This window comes from Podarcis melisellensis (assembly GCF_964234715.1).
Source record: "Podarcis melisellensis genome assembly, chromosome: Z".
NCBI lineage: Eukaryota > Metazoa > Chordata > Lepidosauria > Squamata > Lacertidae > Podarcis > Podarcis melisellensis.
The window spans coordinates 24,248,719-24,271,020 of NC_138547.1; the positions used below are offsets into that span (position 1 = coordinate 24,248,719).

General features: G+C 41.8%; 1 protein-coding gene and 1 long non-coding RNA gene across 7 annotated transcripts in view; one reads left to right on the forward strand and one right to left on the reverse strand.

Annotated features, from left to right (window-relative positions):
- TRPC5 (transient receptor potential cation channel subfamily C member 5) overlaps nt 1-7,707 on the forward strand; it is a 175,064-nt gene extending 167,357 nt beyond the window's left edge. For all 6 annotated transcript variants that reach the window (XM_081897335.1, XM_081897336.1, XM_081897334.1 and 3 more), the window contains 2 exons: nt 3,354-3,443; nt 4,804-7,707. In XM_081897335.1, the coding sequence (XP_081753461.1) occupies nt 3,354-3,443; nt 4,804-5,535 (822 nt within the window). In that variant the 3' untranslated portion in view covers nt 5,536-7,707. The remainder of the gene's footprint in view (nt 1-3,353; nt 3,444-4,803) is intronic.
- Nucleotides 417-16,536, reverse strand: LOC309362060. The gene is made up of 5 exons (XR_014164754.1): nt 16,433-16,536; nt 15,432-15,542; nt 7,714-7,803; nt 4,336-4,487; nt 417-1,257 (listed from the first exon to the last, which is right to left on the reverse strand). It is a non-coding gene; the product is annotated as an uncharacterized lncRNA (long non-coding RNA).
- Nucleotides 16,537-22,302: the final 5,766 nt, after the last annotated feature.

Below are 22,302 nucleotides of genomic sequence, written 5' to 3' on the forward strand. Positions count from 1 at the left end.
GTGTTCGGCAACGCGATTCAAGTACCCCCAGTTACGCCACACCACTGCTTTTATAGGCCCCAGGAATCACGCCAACTGCCCCAATTGGCCCAAACAACCTGGCATGATCCTGGGGTCCAATGGTTAAGGCTTGGGCCATGCCCGGCAACAACTCTCCCAGCGGGGGTGACTTAGGGGTCCACCCGCAACCAAGACCCTCGTTAAGGAGGATCCCATATACCAGGTGACATAATGTCAATACCTAAATGGCACTCCCATATTCAGGGTCAGGATGTCTCTACTACAGAATTTTTCAAGTACAAATGTGGGTCATTACCTTAATATCCTGCTTGCAGTGATGGACTATTTGGATGTTCGTCTCATCCAGCAAAAATATACTTATCTTATGCTCAGAACATATTCCACACTTTTCACAATTCCACTCCTATGCAATTTTATTCAGAAGCAAGCCCAACAGATTTTGATAGCATTTGCTTCCTAGTGACTGTACATAGGATTGTTGCAGCCTCAATGAGTGTGACTTAACAAATGCAATAAACTGTGCTATATCCTAATGTAAATTAAAGCACTTAGTTTGCATAGTAAGTTCATTTGACAAAGTAAACCAATAAGATAACTGAAGGGAGAAATCAGTTTCACAAAAAACTGTAAGCATATTCATTAATCATTTATATTAAATTACTTAAATCGCTCTAATAATCAAGGTTTTTTAAGCTTGTATAATTTTTTTTTTGCAGTGCACTCAGTTTATTTATCACTAGACTCACAAATCAATTAGGCATTTCAATTAATGTCCATCCCATTAACTTGACAGCCCTAGTTCAGTCTTTACTTGCAAGAATTACTGCAGTTAATTTAGCATGTTTAAGGTGACTTACAACATGAAAAAATACATAACTACAACACAGGAAAAGTAGTCATAAACAATAAATAAAACATTAAAAAAGACACACAGCAAATCAAAAAAATTCCACGTAAATCATATGATACAAAATTAATATATATAAAAATTAATATCAATAAAAGCAATAACACACATCCTCAACAAAAACCCATAAGCAATTCCCCAGCCCAAGAGTCCATTCAACAGCCTCAGCTTTTGTAGCTGGAGTCAGTCTTGGCCCTGCCCTTCCAGGCCTGGTGGAAAAGGGCCTTCAAAGGTCTTCCAGGACCCACAATCAAGATGGCCTCTGGCTCTGTATGGTGTCCCCTTCCAGTATACCCATTAAGTGTAGAAGAACACAGAAATGGAGAACACTTCCTGTTTGGGTAGATAAAGATTTCCAGGATGACTCTGGGAGCACTTTCATTTTTCCAGAGATCTTTCCAAGGGCCACACTTGTAAGACGTGTAGCTGCTCCATAAGTGAACTCTTATGGACGAAATAATCTATTCTTTGTTTTATTATTTAAAGTATTTTTAGCCTGCTCCTCAACAGGGAGAAAGGGTTCCCAAAGTGTCTTACAACAGTCAGTATGAAGGCCAGAAGTCCAAGAAGTTGTATCATGTAAATGACCTAACTGAAAGGGACTACTGCATATCAGAGGCAGCCCTACACGATAAATTAGGTTAACATAAATTAGGTTAACATAACATACAGCACTTGGTTCCAAGTGACCCACATTAGACCTTTCATGAGCTCTGTACTGTCCAAGAAGTAAGGCGTTCATTCCCAAACCCCATTTGAATACATGTGCTTGCAAACCCCAGGGCAGCTGAAAGGCTCAAAGTAGCAGTTATACAAACTGCTTATTAATATCTTTGTAGTATCCTCCGAAGGCTTGAGAGGAGCGTGGGAGGGAGATACAGTGGACACTCGGGTTGCGAATGTGATCCGTGCAGGATGCACGTCTGCAACCCGCAGCGTCTGCAACCCGCAGCGGTGCGTCTGCGCACACACGGGTTGCAATTTGGCACTTCTGCGCATTCACAAAGCACGATTTAGCGCTACTGCGCATGCACAACCACTGAAACCCGGAAGTAACCCTTTCCGGTACTTCCGGGTTTTGGCAGTCTGTAACCTGAAAAAACACAACCTGAAGCGTCTGTAATCTGACTGTATGACTGTATAGGGATACAAATAGATAAATCCACTTGGTCCTGCCCCCTTATTAAGACAATTTCCACCAAAACACAGGAAGCCTCCTTCAGGGTTTTCCTAGGCTAGCATCGGACTCTTGTTTGACTGCTACATATTCTGAAAGATGTTGGCAAGCTTGTGGTCACAATGATACTTCCTTTCATATGTGGTGGGAATGTGAAAAATTATCAGCAGTCTATATTCACAAACCATTATACAGAAACAAACCTATCTCTAACCAAAGACCCAGAATTATCTCTCTTGGCCATCAAAAGTGATACAAATCCCACCCTTGTACACAAGGAGCTGCTAGCTCTCCTGCTAGCTGCAGCTAGCCTTGACATCCCCAAACATTGAAAGTCTGCATTAGGACCCTCTAGGGATGGAAGGCTTGAAAGGGTGTGGGGTGTTGCCTTGCCTGAGCATTTGACCTCTCATAGGAGGATACTAAGAGGAGTTATGAAATGAGACCATTTTGTAGTAGATGGGCACAGCTCGGCTGGGCAGTCTAGTAATGTATTTCCTTCGCAGCTCACTGAACACTAACAGAGGTAAACAGGGCTGAGCTTTTGCCCACTCATATCATCTGTTCCACTTCTTTTCACTGAGTGTGCTTTTCTTTCCAATAAAGCAAGCAATACAATTTATGGCTACCCAGCCATTTCATCTATTATTGCTAGTTAACCGCCTAGCATGGATCCTAAGATCAGTTAATGTACATTCCCAACAGGAAAGTCTTTCCTGCTTTCCCCCTACAGCCAACTGTGCGATTATAATTGTGGGCAATTATCCCCTCCACAAGGAGGAGAATTCTGCAACACTCCAAAGTAGCTTCTCGGGAGCACAGATGGCTTCAACGAGCAGAGGGAGACAAACTAAGAAAACAAAAAGTTAAATAGCATAGAATAACTTTAGAGTGATGCCTTCTGTGTGTGGATTGTCATAGGATGAGTTAGCAGTGAACATTCCTCACACACTTAAAGACTATGGATTAGTGGTGGAACATTTGCTTCACATGCTAAAACTTCCAGGCTGATTCCCGTGTGTCTCTTCAGAGGAGACGCTATGAATGCCTTTCACTCTGAAAGGTGACATTGGTGAAGGCTCTTTAAACAGGTTAGGGAACAGATAATTTTTTTAATTTAAAAATGGGCATTCCAGATGGATTTGGACTTCACATCTGAATTACATGAAAAGCAGAAGAGGGATTGAAGCCTTGTTCGTGGAAATTGCCTTCCAAAGGAATTAGGTTTCTTGTGCTTTTTCATTACAGGAAGTGATCAGGAACTTGGTGAAGAGATATATTGCAGCAATGATAAGAAATTCAAAAACCAATGAAGGATTAACCGAAGAAAACTTTAAGGTAATGATATGATACTGTCATTCCCCACTTAGTGTATTATGGCAGGCGCAACATAAAAATTGTTTGACATTGTAAATATTTGCAGCATGTTCCTATGTATATCAACTCAGGTGTTAAGTCCCACTGAGTTAAATTAGACTCGCTCCTAGATTATTGGGTATTGTCACTTAAATGTCTTCCATTTTTTATTATATTTGTTAGATGGGTTTCTCACAGCAGGACCCAAACTGACTCCTCAGCTAAGAAAATCCAATGAAAAGACTAAAAAACAACAACAGATGAACAGGGGGAGAAAGATTGGGATTTACCAATCCCATCCCTTTAAAAGAGGCCTTCAAAATAAGAACCAAAAATCTGTGTGAAGAGAAAAGTATTTGCCTGGGGAGATAAATCCCGGGGTATAGGAGGAATAGGGAACCTGATGGGAACAGGCAGCACCTTAGCAGGCTCTTAGGAACATAGGAAGCTGCCTCCCACCCAGTCAGATCATTGGTTTATCCAGCTCAGACTGCCAGCAGTTCTCCAGTGTTTCAGTCTCACCTGGCATCTTTGGGGTGCAATGCATGTTCTCTGCCACCACATCACAGCCCTTCTTCCTAGTACCTTTCAGGGCTGGCTCCAATATTGCCATAGGCTTGTGTATGCTTTACCACCTACTAGAACCAAGCGGTGGCTATGGGGAGGAGGCAAGGAAGGCCCTGTGAAAATGTTAAGTGCTGATCATGGTTTGTGTGCATGTGTGTGTGTGTGTTCTTCTAAATGTTAATCTCCTCCCATCAGCTCACAACCTTTGAAAAATTAAATGGTTTGGGCATACTAAGGTTGCAGATACCATCTCACAAGAAGGTTGGTTTTATGCAATGTAGAAACTGGGCATTTCGTGTGGTGGTACCTAACTTTTGGAACTCTCTCCCATTACACATCAGACAGGTGCTATCTCTTATTATCTTTTTGGTGCCACCTTTCCCACAAGCCTTTATCAGTTGAGATTTTTATCCAGTCTGTTTCTGAAATTGTGAGACATCTTTGCTGGTCCCAGGTACTCTATCCTCCCCAGCAAGATTTGTGCATGAAAGACTAAGGAAGTGCATGGTTAATGTTTAGATGAAGGGGCTAAATCATATTGCAGATTTTCTTTTCCTCAACAAAAACTGCTGAACTTCTGTTCCTGATTCTAAATAATGGAAAAGATTTGTTTGCAATTCTTGTACACAGTGATGTGGAAAAATTCATTTGCATAACTTTGAACTTTGCATAGCTTCTCTCAGGAGAGTTCAAACTCTCTCTCTTCTCCCACCCCCGTGACAGATAAATCTTTAGAGTTTAACTCATTTTTTCCCTTCCCTGTCTCTCACCCTAGGAATTAAAGCAGGATATCTCTAGTTTCCGGTATGAAGTCCTTGACCTCTTAGGCAACCGAAAACCCCAGCGGAGAAGCTATTCCACCAGCAGCACAGAAGTCTCCCAGAAGGATGACGCTAATGAGGACACTGCTGGAGAAACATCCAAAGCAAAGAGCGTTCCTTTTGGCACAGCCAACAAGAAGAAAGATTTCAACGTGTCGGCTCTGATTAAGACTATGTCTGGGTTCGAAATGGTCAGCGAGAAGCCCAAAAGCAATGGGATCAACAAGCGCTCCTTCATCCGCAATGGAAACAGGGTCCAAAGGCTCTCTAGCTCCAAGAAAGAGTCCTTCAAGCGACTGGGCCTCCTTTTTTCCAAGATGAATGGCCACCTCCCAGAGCCAAACTCAGAGCCCATGTACACCATCTCCGATGGGGTCATCCAGCCACACCTCATGTGGCAAGACATTAAGTATTCTCAGATGGCTAAAGAGCGAGACGAGAACTGCTCCAAGAGTGAAATTAACCTCAATGAGGTGGACTACAGTAGGAACGTCAGACATACGGGACAGAGCCAGTGCCCTGCGGTTTGTTCCAGTTCCCTTCACTGTGCTTCCAGCATCTGCACCTCTAATTCCAAACTCATAGACTCCTCTGAGGACGTTTTTGACTCGTGGGGAGACGCCTGTGATTTGTTTAGGAACCAATGGAAAGATGGACAGGAGGAACAGGTTACCACTCGCCTATAAGTACAGCTATTCAGTAACCTGCTGCAGAACATAACTATTACTAGAAACTGTTTGCTATCACAGATTATTCATAGTTAGGAGGTCTCCTCCCCCCCCCCCGCCATTTTGTCTCTACTGATGAGTGCAGAATTCATATTGTTTTAGCCGCATTCTTAATTCAAATGGCCAAATCCTTTGAACAACATACAAAAATCCATATAATACATTCTAAGGTTGCTTCATACAGGTTCCTTTCTTTCTTCTCCTGCAATCTCTTTAGGATTTATATATTTTTGTTACAGAACGCTGGAGAACCTCTCAAGCATTTGCTTCTTTTCCAACCTCACCTTGGTTAGTAGCTCTGCTTTGTGCCATTTTACATTCCATTTTTTTCTGGCCGTTTACTGCTCACTAGGATCAGCAGATGCTCAGTGACTTAGTTGGAAGTCAAGAGCCAGGCTGAGACTACAGGCAAGGCTAAGGGTTCAAATATATAATGAGCTTTTCGCTTTCAAGCAATACAACTTCCCATGATTTCAACTCAACTGTATGTCTTTTATTAAGGTTGCATATTGTTTTCTTATTGTAAATTATTACCACAATGAGTTAAAGCTGAGTTCTGGAACTTACTGTTTTCATGCATCAGATGTTTTTCAAAATATTCTGTTTTCTCATCCCTCCGTGTGCACCCCTCCATCCAAACATAGTAGTATGCCATTGCAATTGTCCCAGGGAAATAGCAAACCCTCCCCCCCCCCACAAATGCTATTCAGCATGTTTGACATCCAAACACATGTCTATATTTTACATAACAATGGGGTTAGTGTGGATTTAAGCAAATATACTTCATTCACACATCCTAAAACAACATGTGAAACAAACCACAGCCATCCTTTGAATTTTTTGAAATCTCCAACCAAATAATGTGTACAGAATGCATATACTAGGGGAAAGTGTGCATATGAATGCATATATTAGTGAAAACACTACACCCAAATGCATTATGTTTGTGGAAATTGCTTGCAAAAATACGTGTATTAGGACAACTTGCATACAAAAATGTGTATTAGGAGAAATATGCACTAAAATGCTGAAAATTTTTAAAACTTAAGAAACTGATGTGGAAATGTGAATAACTGAACTTTAGATTGAGGAAAAAATGAGAAACTAAAACTGAGAGCTTTTCCCATCCCTAAGCTGACACACCAGCATTTTTAGGCAATGAGCTAATCAGTGCATCCAGAGCAGAGGACGTCTTGCAAGTGATTATTATTATATTGCATTTGTTAGTCATTTTATACCCAAAAAAAAAAAGTTTCAAAGTGACTTAACACCAAAATAAAATACACACAATTTAAAAACAAAGCACAATACCAAATTCCTAAAATGCTCATCCATGAGTACAATAAGGACAAATCCTGCCCTTCTCCACTGAAAGAAAAGCAAGGCAAGCCAAACTTAACCAACAGAAGCCTGAGCAAATGCAAATGTCTTAGCCTCGTGCCTAAAAACTAACAATAATGGCACCAGGCACATTTCCCTTGGGACAGCATTCCACAAGAGTTGAGGGCACCACCGAAAAAGCCTGTTATTGTGTCATCAGCTTCTGTACCTCCCTTGGATGAGACACATGGAGAAGGGATTGACAGTACAGTTTTGCCACACACAATTTCTCAGGTGTTATATGAAACATCATATTCCTGTGTTCTGATTGCACAGCCCTGGATTATAAAATTTGAGCCTGGCTTGAGTACTGCTGTTAACCACCTCACCCCTAGATAAAAGGCTTTTGGGATGGGGAGGAGAATACAAACCTAGCACATTTGCAGCTCCTGCTGTGACTTATAAAAATTGAATTGTCAGCAGATGACATAGTGGTCCCTATCCAGAGAACTCACAGATAAAGAGTTTTGTGCATACACACATGGGAAACAGAGAGAACCCCATAGTCCTCCCAAGCAGGACTAGCAGAGGTCATTATATTCTCCTTCCAGCAATCCCAGGGCTATATTTTGCCACCCAAATTGATCTACTTCATGAGATCACACCTGTAAAACAAAGTGTCTGCCATGTAGTACTGACCATTTCACAGTTAAGGAGCACATGTGTTCAGGCCCAAAATCAAATAGAGAACAAGGATTCTCTGTTTCATACGAACTGAAAACTCATGCCATTCATAACTGTGAGCAAACATCTTACCTTATCTGGATTAACACTTGATAAGGCTTCTGAGTGGGGCTATTGGGAGTTTAACTCCAAAACTTCTGGAAGGCACCAGGTTAGTGAAGCCTGTGATGGAAACAAAGTTCAGTGTTATTCAGAATCAATTCCTTACCCCCATGATTTAGCAACTCTATATAGTGGCCTTCCAGTCCCAGAGATCTGCCTTTCCTGAAAGTTGCATGGCAAGCTTGCCTATATTGCTCTCATTGGGTAGGTTTGCCAAAGTCTTTCAGATGACTGCTCCGTTTTGAACCATTCATTGCATTTATCAGGAAAGGAGTCAGATTCTGTGCTGGCTTGTATTCCTTGCTATATTGATTCTAGAACAGCATTTCCATTCCTGGATATTTAAAGTGCTTGTTCTGGCACAGTAGCTTACCCTTTCTGAACACTGCTATTCACAACAATATTCAGCTGACGCACTTACAACATGGGTAAAGTTATTGCCATGCATCCTTCTCCAGTTCTGCAAGCTGTGAGAAGCTCCAGGGCTAATACCTCAGGGTTTAGTTTCCTTTGGACGAAAGCACACTTGAGGCTTCAGGTGCCTTTGTAATATTTGCTTTATTTACAAATATGTAAGCAGAACATAGTGAAAGCAAACAGCCTCCTATGAGCAGCTGCAAATCCTGCATCAGATCCCCAGAGGACAAATTGTTCAGCCCTACAAAGCTGCATCTCCCAGTTGCTGCTAGAAATGCTCAGATTTCTATTTCTCCCTCTGTCCAATTTAAATTTCCAACTGGATTTTGTCCTCTTTCTGTTATTCTCACACCCTCCTGCAAGCAGAAGCCACCCCTGTAGGTAAATTACCCATTTAGGAAAGAAAAAACATTCAAGGTATGACACAAGGCTAGGCTACACCCAACACACACACTTCACCCCATTGACTGCTGCTTCCAGGAGTGGGGAAACTCACCATGCAATATTCATATTTTGCATTACTAAATATGACTGAGGGGGTGAGGCACCAGGGAACTGGAGGGATCTGCAGCTTCCTGTAGCAACCAAAATGCAAAGTTCTGAGTAATACAATTTCAATAGCCATGGTAAGAATGCCACCAAATGTTTCAAATATCCATTTTAGTATTGCATCCCAGGATTTATCATTAGCAAGCACACCTTAATGGGATTACAGTGTTGTCTGCAACAATTTCTGAGACTAGCTTGATAACAAGATCAAACACGTCCAATGTTCAACTTCACTGCAGGTATGTGGCTTTTCTTTTCTTTTTACATTCTTCAGGGAGTAGGTCTAGTAGAATAGGTTACAACAATCTTGCATTACTTTTGCATTAACAGGAATATTTAGAGTTGTCTGCATTACCATTTTCCATTTTCAAAAAACCCACCAGTTTTTAAAATAGGGATGCCCCATTTAATAACAACAGCAGCAGCAACAACAATAACTTTATTATTTGTACCCCACCCATATGACTGGACTGCCCCAGCCAACCGGGGCGGCTTCCAATGTATATAAAAACATAGTAAAACGTTAAACATTCAAAAAAATCCTATACAGGGCTGCCTTCAGGTGTCTTCTAAAGGTTGTATACCTACTTATCTCCTTGGCTCAGGATTCACATAACTCCATATCCTCCAACATTTCTCCAATGAAAACAGGGACATCCTAAGGAAAAGTGGAATATTCTGGGATCAAATCAGAAACAAGGACGACTTCTCTAAATTAGGGATGTCGCTGAAAAATAGGGACACTTGGAAGGTCTGCAGTCAGTGTAGGCAATACTAAGCTAGATGGACCACCTGTCTGACTCAGGATTAGGCAGCTTCCTATGTTCCTATGTTGATGAGCATCTGGGGGCTGTTAGAACTGCAGATGAACAGCTGGAGCATAGAAGTGAAAGGTACACTCTCTAAAAATGGCAAGAGATCAAATTACAAGAGCACTATTCAAACCAGTCCATCTCATCTAGATTGTCCACCTGTCATGTATGGTCTGGTATGGATTCAGACCAGGCCCACGTCTCCCAGCCCACCAATATAACTGTTCCTATGGTGATCATTTTCACAAAAAAACATAATCTGGTGGAATACAATGGTTAATTTCTTGCTTAGTCCAATTACTAGATAGCTACATCCTTAAACTCTGTGCATCTATTATAAAATATACCCAACTGTACATAACATCTTTCAAGCTAGAATTTGGATTAGGAACATGGTATATTACTTAAAACCAAGTCAAATCTGTCAGGAATAATACTGTCTACACTGATAGCAGTTCCCCACGGTTTCCAGACAGACCTGCTTGCTGATATTAGGGAACTGAAACTGGCACTAAGTTTCCCCCTACAAAGCATGCAAACCTTCCCATGGTACAGCGACAAACCTTCCCATGGTACAGTTTATCTAAAGGTATCTCAAAATCTCTTACTTCCTGAAGGCCAAAACCATCTCTTCTTACTGTTCTGTTGTGAACAGCCCTGTGATCTTTGAATGAAGGGCAATATACACATTTGAATTAATAATAATAATACCCAAGGAAGAAAAAAATCACCTCCACAGCAACTGTGAATGCATAACATTTGACCTTTCAGGTCACCTGGTGCTGGCTGGGCCCCAAGAGCTTTACCTGGCAAACTAACAATGCATTATATGGGTAGATGAATCTTGCAGCAGTCAGAACTAGTTGTGGATAAATTCCAAGGCATCTGAATTATTAAGCACCTCACTTCTGAACAAAAACATCATGGAAAGCCGAACCAGCCGAGAGGCTCAGAATGCTGTTGCTCCTAGATGTCAAATGAAGCATCTTGATTTTTTGGTCCAGGAGCCTTGCTCAAGTATCTGCAAAATCTAGAACAACTCTCTCCACTCCCCCCGACACACATTCTAATTTTTGCAGCAACCCACTGCAAAGTTATATTTAAACAAAAGAATTAGTGGGCTCAGTGTAGTGTGTAACAAGAAACTAGAACAATTTTTCATGTCTTTCATTAATTCCATGTTTTCAATAATTAATTTCATTTAATTAATTTCATGTTTTTTATTAATTCTAGAAATTAATAAATGCTGTAGTCTAACAGCAAACTTCATGCTCAAGTTTTAAATAGACCATGCACTCTGCTGGGATGTGAGGAACATTAATTGTCAGATCTTACTCATCTACTAGGTAGAAGGCAGCAGAAACTGGCTGCAGAGCTCAGTTCTTAAGGAATCATCTATAGCTGCTAAGTACTGAAGATGCTATCTATTGTTTATTAAATTTCTATACCTCCCCCTTCATCTGAGGATCACAGGGTTATTTACAATATAAAAACACAAAAACACATATCATTTTTTTTAAAAAAAAAAGGTTGGTGGAGGAATTTTTGGCCATTTTGATTTTGGCAAAGGAGGAGCCACTTCCTGGGCAGGTTTGAATGACGGACAGACACCATAGCAGAAACAAGAGGTTGTGTTTACTTAAGGACTTAAGGAGGGGGTTGGGAACGGCATGTAAGGGTAACTTACTCAGGGAGGTAACAGGCCAGATGTAGAAGAGCCTGTGTGTAATCAGATCTGGGACATGCTTAGGAATTTGGGAGAGGATATGATCAGTTTCATCAGCAACCTAACTCTCTGTTGAGAAATGCATTGGTACTTATGAGGATGGGGGAAGCAGAACAAATAGCACAAATAGCCCTCCCCTCCCACACATCCAGTTCCTTTGATTCCAACAGCTTGCCCAGCAGCATCCACTGGGACCCACACTGAGGAGCAGCTGAGAGTTTCACAGGACCTTCAAAATCTTTAACAGAGGGGGCCGGTTGTTTTGGATGCTCCAGGGGTTGTGGCTTTGGGAAGTCCTAATCTCTTGTGGAGACCCACAAAGCGGACTCCCATTGGGAAACCAGTTACTGTAACCCAGTAATTAATCAATATTGGAGCATCTGTAAATGTTTTGAATCCAGCTTGGGTAAACAAAGGAAAGGATGCAGGAACAACAGTCAACCTAAAAGGGTGGTGAGTTTCATGGATATTCTTAGCCTAACCTACTTCCCATGGACTGCAAGAAGATCAAACCTATCCATTCTTAAGGAAATCAGCCCTGAGTGCTCACTGGAAGGACAGATCGTGAAGCCGAAGCTCCAATACTTTGGCCACCTCATTAGAAGAGAAGACTCCCTGGAAAAGATCCTGATGTTGGGAAAGATGGAGGGCACAAGGAGAAGGGGACGACAGAGGACGAGATGGTTGAACAGTGTTCTCGAAGCTACAAACACGAGTTTGACCAAACTGCAGGACGCAGTGGAGGCAGTGGCATGCTCTGGTCCATGGGGTCACAAAGAGTCAGACACAGCTAAATGACTAAACAACAACAACCTACTTCATGGGGTTGTTGTGAGGCAGGGAAATGGGCAGGGAGAACCATGTACACCACATTTACCTGCTTGGAGGAATGGTGAGATTTAAATAAAATAAATGCATACTTTAGCTTAATTGTAAACTCTAAAACCAAGGCATTGTCCTGGCACAGAATTGAAGGAAAGGCCACCTTGGCCTCTGCCACTGGCCGGATGACTATATACAGACCACTGGAGAGCTGTTTCTGGGAAGAATATAACAGCAAAGGAAAAGACAAAAAGGCCCCATCCGTTGCCCAAAGGGGAAGCTGCAGGGAGCTTGCTTTCCCACTCACTGCCAAAAAAGAACAATGTGCTCTCAACAACCACCTGGCCTGGGTCTGCAGACCTAGTTTAAAATCTAGAGACAAATGAATGAAAACACCACATAGGCATGTGTCCTGCAAACCCACAGACATTTAAATTCTTCAGGCGAAGTTGCACTAAGGCAATTCTGTACAATATCTTATCCAGAACAGTGAATTACAACTATAAATACAGCTCAACTGTATACTCAAACTTGTCCCAGTAACTATAAAACAAAGCTGACACCAGAGTCTTGCTGCCACTTCTGTTACTCTGAAGCTTCCCAAAATAGGAAGGACTTAGGTTTTTCTGCACCCCTGCTAGGGATGGGGAGAAATTACCGTAGATTCAGTTTGCATTTAAAGGCAAGCCTATGTAATAGACACACAAACAGGAACACAGCCAGCCTTCAAAATTTGCACTCCAAATCTTGTACTTTTCTCCATCCAAGTAATGTGTACAAAAGTATGTATACAGCAAGCCTGCAACTTATGGGCATTTAACTTGTGTACATTCATGCTTTAGGTGCTTGGCAAATTAAAAAGGGGGAAAGACTTCCAGGGGTGGGTGGGAAGACTTTGACAACCCCACTCACCATTGCACCTAATGTGTTTTTGACCAAATGCAATGTTGGCTTTACATGCAATTCCTGGAACGTGGCCCCTGCATAACTGTACTAGGGCAAAGTCCATAGGGTAAAAAAATGCATCTTGGTAAACATGCAAAAATGCATTATATTGGGAATAATGGGCTTTGCAAAAAATGTATTTTAGAGAAAACTGCATTCACAGATATGTGCATTAGGCTAAAATAGCACTAAGATGCTGATGAATTTTCATGGGATTAAAAAAAATATTATCAAACTGATGTGGAAATACGGAGACCTGAACTTACGTTTGGGGAAATAAAACCAAAGGTGACAGACTTGCCCATCTCTCACCTGCTCTTTCACCATCCAGAAAATCCAGATGAATTTCTCTTCCAGGCTCAATTCACTCAATGAGAGACAACCAGACTAATTTTGGGTTGTAGTTTTTTAAATTTGCTGCTTATTAGTGCACCTTAATCCCCAACCATCAGTGCAGTAATTCCTTCCCACAATATATAGACTTTCCCATCCTCAATATAATAAATCATTATGTCAAATGAAACATATAAAAGAAACACAGGAATGCTTGGCAACTGGAAATTTCTTCTTTTACAGATAACTAGTTGCGCCATGTGGTGCCCTGGATGTGACCTCATTGGGAATGGCACGGCATTCTCCAAGAGGGAAGGTTCATGATGCAAATGGTAGCTGGCACCATGCTGTGGTACAAAAATAGGGTTCTGGGGTTCTTCAAAAAAACTAGACTATGAGCAGGAACTTGCGATTCTGACAAGGATCCTGCACCCAGGAGAGAGAGAGGCAGGGGAGAGAGATATTCAAGATATAACAGTGGATAGTATTTCTCAAGCCCTTTTATTTTGTAAAAGAAGCTGATAATTAAGAAAAGCATTGGAAAACTATCTACTTTGTCAACAGAGATACAAACTGATTAAATAGCTTTTCATTGATTAATTGCCTAACTTTTAAAAGTAAAACGTTCATGAAGATGCCAAAGAGAAATGTGGTCTATTATCAATTAACAAAAACTACAAACCAGTGTTAGAGACAGACTTCAGGTTTTTTTACATCCCCTAAACAGCCTGAAAAAGACACGCAGACTCTACTCCCAACTCCCCCTCATTAAAAATCGCCTGATGGATAAGCTAAATTTGGTGAATTTATCTGATTCAGTCTTGTAGCCCCATCCACAATGTATTGTAATTTGCATAGCTGATAAACATCAGTAATCATGGTAGTTAACATTCCTGCCAAAATGTGTATTTGCAGAATGACTCACGGTAGAAGCAAGGCACTGGCTTTATTATTATGTTTATTAGGCAAAGCCACAAAATTAGATTGTTTTTAGTAATGGCAAAGTACATAGCTAATACCCAATCTAGTCACCCCAATGATTTAACGGCTCTATGCGCTTTAAGGTGTGCCAACATTTCCCTTAACATACATTAAGAGATATTTCTTTGGGTCAACTGCTGCCCAGTTGCATGGATGTTTCTCCCAAAGATTTTTTTTGTTTTCTTTGTCTCTCCCCACACCCCACACCCCGGCTATTACTCTTGATAGAAAAAGCTGTTTTCTCCTCCCAAGGGGGAAAAATATGGATAGTCTTAGAAATCAGAAACTAGCAAGAATCTTAACTGGATAATACAAGTGGGTCTCTAATCCAAAGTAATTACTCCTCATAATTAGCAAAGTCTGACTGCTCCATTGTGTGTATGGTAAAGGTAAAGGGACCCCTGACCATTAGGTCCAGTCATGGACGACTCTGGGGTTGTGGCGCTCATCTCGCTTTATTGGCCGAGGGAGCCGGCGTACAGCTTCCGGGTCATGTGGCCAGCATGACTAAGCCGCTTCTGGCGAACTGATTACCAGCAATGCAGAATCTCAGGCTCCTCTGTCCAGTGCTTGGGGGGGGATGTCTCTCCACAGGTCACCTTTCCTCATTACCCCAGTCCCAGTGCTTTTGTCCCAGCTTGAACTGTGATCATGCCCCTTTGCTTGCCAAGAGCGAGAGACAGAGACGAAACCATGGCTGGAATGTAGCCTACTGTAGAAATGGGCACACTGATTGTTCTACCCACCTTTGCCTCTAGCCCTGCCCACCACTGGCATGCAGCCCTTGCACCTAAATCTTGTCCTAGAGTAATAACACTCCCCTGTTTACTAGGGCTTAGCTGTGCCAAGACAATGAGAAACACACACCCTATACTCTACCTTGCTTAAACTAGTTACTCTACCCATTGAGAAAAGTCTTTCTAAGAGTCTTTTGTGGAGAACCAAAGCTCTGAGCACTTTTACATGCATTGAGTAAGGGAAGGTGCTGTGTCAGATGAGAATGCCAATGCTTCTGCATCACTGCATACATGCCAATGGAGTTACAGATATTGACCACGCGTTCTGCTGTCCACAGGGATTTCAAGAAAACCACTTCCCCCTACCTTTAGTGGGAGCCCAAGGTGCAGATGAACCAAATGGATGGAAAGTGCCTGTTGGATGGAGCGATGGCACGTTGCCAACATCACAGGATCTGAGCAGTTCTGGCGATAGTGCTTTGAAGGTCAAGGCAAGAAAAACAAGTTTTAGATAGATATGTGATTGCAGGCTAACTCAATTCAACAGCTACCAAAACTTTGCCAGTGAGTTCTGTTCCATATTATAGATTTGCTCTATAATATGCTCCGTTACTTCCGGGTTGCCGCAGAGCACAATTCAAACATGCTCAACCTGAAGCACATTCAACCCGAGCTATGACTGTTCCCCATTGCTCTCCTGTTGGTTTAGGACCACATGAAAAGTTCCCTCAATCGCACAATGTGAAACAAGCCGCAGAGGCAACAGGCAGGGTGCATACACATGAGAAACATGAGGGCTACATCAGAGGCCAAGAAGCAAGTCAGCGGCTTACGTCCAAGAACAAATCAAAGCAAGACTGATGAAACTTGTTGCTTATATTTCTTATTAATTTATGTCACTACTTTCTAATGTTGTTTCATGATTACAAGGTAATGTTGTTTGCTTAGTAGGATAAATTTTATGCACAGAAACTATTTTTTATAGCATTACTGGCAATAAAATTAAAATTCTTAGGTTTTCTGAGAGCAGTTTATGTGCTTTTTAAACCAAGCTAAATGTTGTCCAGTCACATAAATACTAGCAGATTTGAATTCCTCACACCCCAAACCACATTTTTAAGACCCCTCACTGAAGAAATTTGCAAAAATTAAGTTTCACTGCCTAGAATGGCAGTGCCCTACCCCAGAGAGGTTTGCTTGGCCCTTCAGCCAAGCCATCTAACAAGAGTTGACATTTGCCCAACCCCTTTACCAGAACTGTCTTCTGAATAGACCTGGAATCAAAATGTGATTTTAAGGAGGAAAATGGTGTAGAAGTATTGAAATTAAAACTGAAGTGATTTATTTATTTTTTAAAAAACACTTACTTAAAGGACTACATTGTAGAAGAACTGCACAACTTTCGGGTCTGAAGAGGATGCAGTGATTAGATATCCCCCCAAGTACATGAATGAACAAACAAATGCTTCAGAGATCCAGTGAGGTGCAATGGTTAGAGTGTCAGATTATGATGGTGGAGTCCCAGGTTAAAACTCCTACTCAGCCATGAAGTTCACTAGGTGACCCTGGGCCAGTTACATACAGTGGTACCTTGGGTTACATACGCATCAGGTTACATACGCTTCAGGTTACAGATTCCACTAACCCAGAAATATTACCTCGGGTTAAGAACTTTGCTTCAGGATGAGAACAGAAATTGTGCAGCAGCGGCATAGCGGCAGCAGGAGGCCCCATTAGCTAAAGTGGTGCTTCAGGTTAAGAACAGTTTCAGGTTAGGAACAGACCTCCAGAACGAATTAAGTTCTTAACCCGAGGTACCACTGTACTTTCTTTCTGCCTGGGATCCTAACATGATTATATGACCCTACATGTGAACAAGAAGGAGGCTTTCCTAAAAAAAATTAAAGTGGAAATAAAGATGGACCAGTACTTGTGGTCACTTTATTAACCTAATAAAATAAACTCAACGGGCCCCACACTCTGTCCTACATTAAACAAAACAAAAAAAAAAAAAACAATTCTCTCACTCCTTGATAAGATAAGATAGAAGGAAATAACTATACACAGAAATGCTCTTCCAATCGTCCTCACACACCCCACCAGCAGCAAAGTGAGGGGCTGTGTAGAAAGCGATTAGGCAGCAATAATTTCACTAGGTAATTGTTTTGCTTTTACAAAAAGGGGAAGGCAATTAAGAAACTTATCTGAGGACTTAATGGGAAAATGCACAGGGAAGAAAAGTAGGATGACCCAAATGTATAAATTAACCCGAAGATGGAGAATTAAAAGGAATCTCAGATAGTTCTGGGCCAGCAATTTGGAAACTGCTATATTGGGCATAATCTGGTGCAAAATGTATAACTCAATTAAGGAGCTTGCCTTTAAGAAAGCTGGAGCCAAACTATGGGTACCACTGGTATATAACTCTAGCAAGATTAAATAAGGTCTTTAAACACTGATGGAAGAACTCAGCATCAATAACTTGTCACAGATTTAAATGTTCTCTCTTTGATAGTGATGCCATCATGTTCAGTCTTGCTGGGTTCAAGGGATTTGTTTCATTTGTTTGTTAGATTTTTATACTCAACTATTGGGAAGATAATCATCAAGGTCAAAATACTATTCAAAATCTTTTTATAGCCACATAGGTTATTCTTTGGTTAGCTCTGGAGGTCTGTATCAATAGCAACTAGAAAATTGGCTTAGTAAAGTACTGGACTACACAGAAACTGACAAGCTGAAAAGTGAGAAGGCAGGCATAGATTTGGGATCTTGGATTGGAAAGAAATGAATTTTTACAAGGTGTGAAAACAATGTGTGATAACCAGTGTTAATCATACTTAGAGTAGACTCACTAAAATAAAAAAAGTGACTCAATTCAATGGGTCTACTCAAGAGTATCATCTAGTTCAATATGCCCAATAAGCAGAGAATCTCCGTGATGAAGGCAATCAATAAACTGTTTGGATTGCTGACTGCTTGTGCGCAACATATCCAAGGCAACCAAATTCACTCATTTTCCTTGAACTCACTGACTGTTTCTTTCCTATCAGAAATCAATCTCTGCCCTGGATCCAGAAATTAAGCTCTGGTAATCTGTGGTTTCCTTGAGGAAATATTCTCCACCCAGCAGAAAGAAACCATTGGTGAATTAAACCACTATAAACTTGAAATTTATCTGAATAATAGGATGTGTGAACCAATATAGGTGCATTGATAAACAGAGATAGATGGGAAGCCTTATTCTTAATGTGCTCCCCATTTCTAAGGGGCAAGACGTCCCAGGGAACACTGGAAATTCATGGTGTATAATACACATTTTGTTTACAAACACAGGAGCAGAGCATATGAGAAGCACATCTGCACATCTTCAGCAGGCTGCCATTTCATAACAACTGCATCCAAATCCCATATTCAAACCAGGAAAACTGACTTCACAGAGGAAAGCAGCCGCTGCTTTCCCCCTTCTTTATTTAGTGAGTTCACAGGAAAAGGAAGAACCTAACGTACCTACGGGACCGCCTCTCCCAGTATGCCCCACGGAGAGCCTCAAGGTCCATAAATAGCAACACCCTAGTGGTCCCGGGCCCTAAGAAAGTTAGATTAGCCTCAACCAGAGCCAGGGCCTTTTCAACTCTGGCTCCAGCCTGGTGGAACACTCTGTCTCATGAGACCAGGGCCCTGCAGGATCTGATTTATTTCCGCAGGCCCTGTAAGACAGAGTTGTTCTGCCTGGCCTTTGGCTTGGAGCCAATTTGATTCCCTCCCCCTCTTTCTTTTTCCTTTCTCCTCCTGTGAAGAGGCTGCATTTTAATATTTTAATGTTTTAATATTTTAATGTTTCAATATTTTAATGTTGTATTTTAATCTTGTTTTTGTGTTGTATTCATTCAACTTGTTTTTATTATTGCTTGTTAGCCGCCCTGAGCCCGGCCTTGGCTGGGGAAGGCGGGGTATAAATAAAAAATATTATTATTATTTTAATACATTTGAATACTCGGGAAGTGCCAAGGCTGGCAGACAACTAAGCTGGAATCCACACTGGAAAACGTAGATTGGTTTTTTACTGGAACTCACAAGTAACAAGTTCTTCAAGCGCTTCAAGGGGTTATTAATTTGTTTGGCTTTGCTTTATTATATATTCTGTGTTTTCAATTTTGTATTTTTATGTGGAAGTCTGATCTTTCGCTACGCTGTACAGATCTAGCCTCATGTTTTGATGTTGTGAACGGCCCTGTGGTCTTCGAATGAAGGATGGTATACAAATTTAGTAAGTAAAATAAAAATAAATACTTCCCACACCTAAAATTGTCTCCATCCACCACCCCTCCCCAAATTGAGTTTCTTACCCTTAGGCAGGTTGGGTGGCAGGAGTGGAGAGGAACAATAACTCCCTCTCTGTACCCAGCAACACTATCAGATTGAACAGAAGGTGGGTGATACTGGGAAGGCACAGGAAGAATTATGTATATTTAAAAAGAAAAGTATCAACTCAGGATGATAAAGCATACGTGCTTCTCTTCCGTCTGGAAAACGGTGACTAAGGACAGCGCCGATGCCAAAAGGTGAGGCGTCGCAGGCAAGGACCAGCGGCCTGGATTCACTGTACTGTACCAGCACCCGGTCCGATGAAAGGAGAGCCTTGACCGCGTTAAAGGCTGCCGTCTCCCGATGACCCCAGGCCCAAGGCATCTTTGTGCTAAGGAGTCGGTGAAGAGGCTCAGCCACTGTATCCACTCAGTGCTTCACATTCTGCCAGGTGTTGTATTATTTTTACCAGGCCTTTTTTCAGCAAGAACTCAGTTCCGGTACCTCTCAGGTGGGCACCATTACTAAGAGAACAATGGAGGCATTCATTGTGAGTTCCAGCACCTCTTTTTCTAGAAAACAGCAATGATTTTTACTTTGTCTTTCACTGCTAAGAGTATAAATCCTAAGAAGTCACGGTTCAAAAAACAAGGAGGTCGGCATAGTTTTTAGCATATGTGCAGGGAAAAGAACTTATTTGAAAATGCGGGAACGAACCTCGCCACTGCAGAAAGTCAGTTTTCACTGGAAACAAAAAGCCTTGATGGAAAATGTGGCAGAGAAATGACTGACAAAGGAACTATTCAATTCACAGCCGTTTTGCCTACTTGCAACATTTCTCCCGAAAATGCATATTTGAAACTTGCCAGAAACAAAAACATCACTACAGCACCATCCAGTGGCTAAAAATATGCACACGCACACAAAATGATGGGCAAGAACCACAAAGCAGAGGGGATGTGCTATAGTCAAGATTTCTTACATCCAGTGCTTTCTTTTCTGGGGGGATGCAGGGGTACGCATACCCCTAAACATTTTATGAATCTAAGTTTGGCCTCACTGAGAGGCAGTATTTCAATATGAGTAGGAAAATGAGAGTACCCCCTAAACATACTTTTAGATAAAAAAGCACTGCTTACATCTGTTCCTGTAACAGTAGCAGTAAGTACCACCACCATACACAATAATGCAAGGAGGGAATCATGGTTTGGATATACAGTGGTACCTTGGTTCTCGAAGGGTTTGGCTCCCTAACAAATTGGCTCCCGAATGCTGCAAACCTGGAAGTGTTCCAGTCTGCAAACATTTTTTGGAAGCTGAACATCCTACACGGCTTCTGCTTTACTGCAGGAGCTTCCTGCAACCAATCAGAAGCCGCACCTTGGTTTTCAAATCATTTTGGGAGTCAAACGGACTCCCAGAAAGGATTACGGTAAGTTCGGAAGCAAGGTACCACTGTAAAAAGGTAAAGGTAAAGGGACCCCTGACTTTTAAGTCCAGTCGCAGACGACTCTGGGGTTGCAGTGCTCATCTCACCTTTCTAGCCGAGGGAGCCGGCATTTGTCCGCACAGTTTTTCTAGGACAAGTGGCCAGCATGACTAAGCCGCTTCTGGAGAAACCAGAGCTGCGCAGGGAAACGGCGTTTACCTTCCTGCTGGAGTGGTACCTATTTATCTACTTGCACTTGACGTGCTTTTAAACTGCTATGTGGGCAGGAGCTGGGACCGAGCAACAGGAGCTCACCCCATCGTGGGGATTCAAACAGTTGACCTTCTGATGGGCAAGCCCCAGGCTCTGTGGTTTAGACCACAGTGCCACCTGCGTCCCTCAGGTACCACTGTATTAATACCTAAAGCTTATGGAATGGAAATGAGCAGATGAAGGAATAAGGAGAAGTAACTTGAACAACCTGTGGCCTTTCAGATGTTGATGAACCACAATTCCCATCACCCTTGACCACTGGTTGGGGCTAGTCTCCTGTTTCAATTATGGTGCTGTTTTTAATGAGGTTGTTTTATTGCATGTTTTAATTACAGGTGCTTATATTTTAAACACATACACAAATATACCCTGCCCCCTCCATCAAATTTTCACAGTACAAAGTGATGAGAATTGCACTTGGAAATGTGAGATAACAATTGATTGATACTTATTAAGCATTCATTCCAATTCGTTTATAACACACAATATGACTCCTGCACAGACTTTAGCAGGAATCTACACTATGACTTTAAAGCACATCCAATGCACGTTTAAAGCATGTGGCTCCCCTGCAAAATATTGGAACTGTAGTTTCCTGCTAACATAGCTACAATTCCCAGCCCCCTTAACAAATTACAGTTCCCAGGATTCTTTAGGGGAAGTCATGTGCTTTAAATGTGTGTTGGATATGTTTTAAATGTATAGTGTGGGGCTGCACTTTTCTTTGCCGGGCACACCAAGGAACAGGGATGCTGTTAGGACTCCAAATCCCATCAGCCTCAGCTAGCATGGCCAGTGGTCAGGCATGATGGGAACTGTAGATCAACCACATCTGGAAGGTGCAGGCTTTGCCACCCATGCCCAAGTAGTTCTCATATTGTTATTTTATTCTAGTGTATATTTAATGAAAGCAGAAAGGACCCTCTTTTCTTTAAATTCCGTGGACAAGCTTCTTTAGAGCAAATGAATACAGCAGTTAAAGTGGCCTTCAGCAACATGGTGCATCATAACGGGGGGTGGGCTTGGGCTGTGATCTTCAATGAGGGTGTTACAAGCAGGTCCTGGTTTTCATCTGTGAACTGTTGACAGGTTGTGTAAGCAAACTTTCCTTTAAGCAGTAGATAGAGCTGCATGATGTACTTCCGGGTCATTTTCTGCAGAAAACTGCCAATCCACGATTGGTTTGCACTGAAGGCTTGGCTAGCTGAACTCAGGCTTAATGTTCAC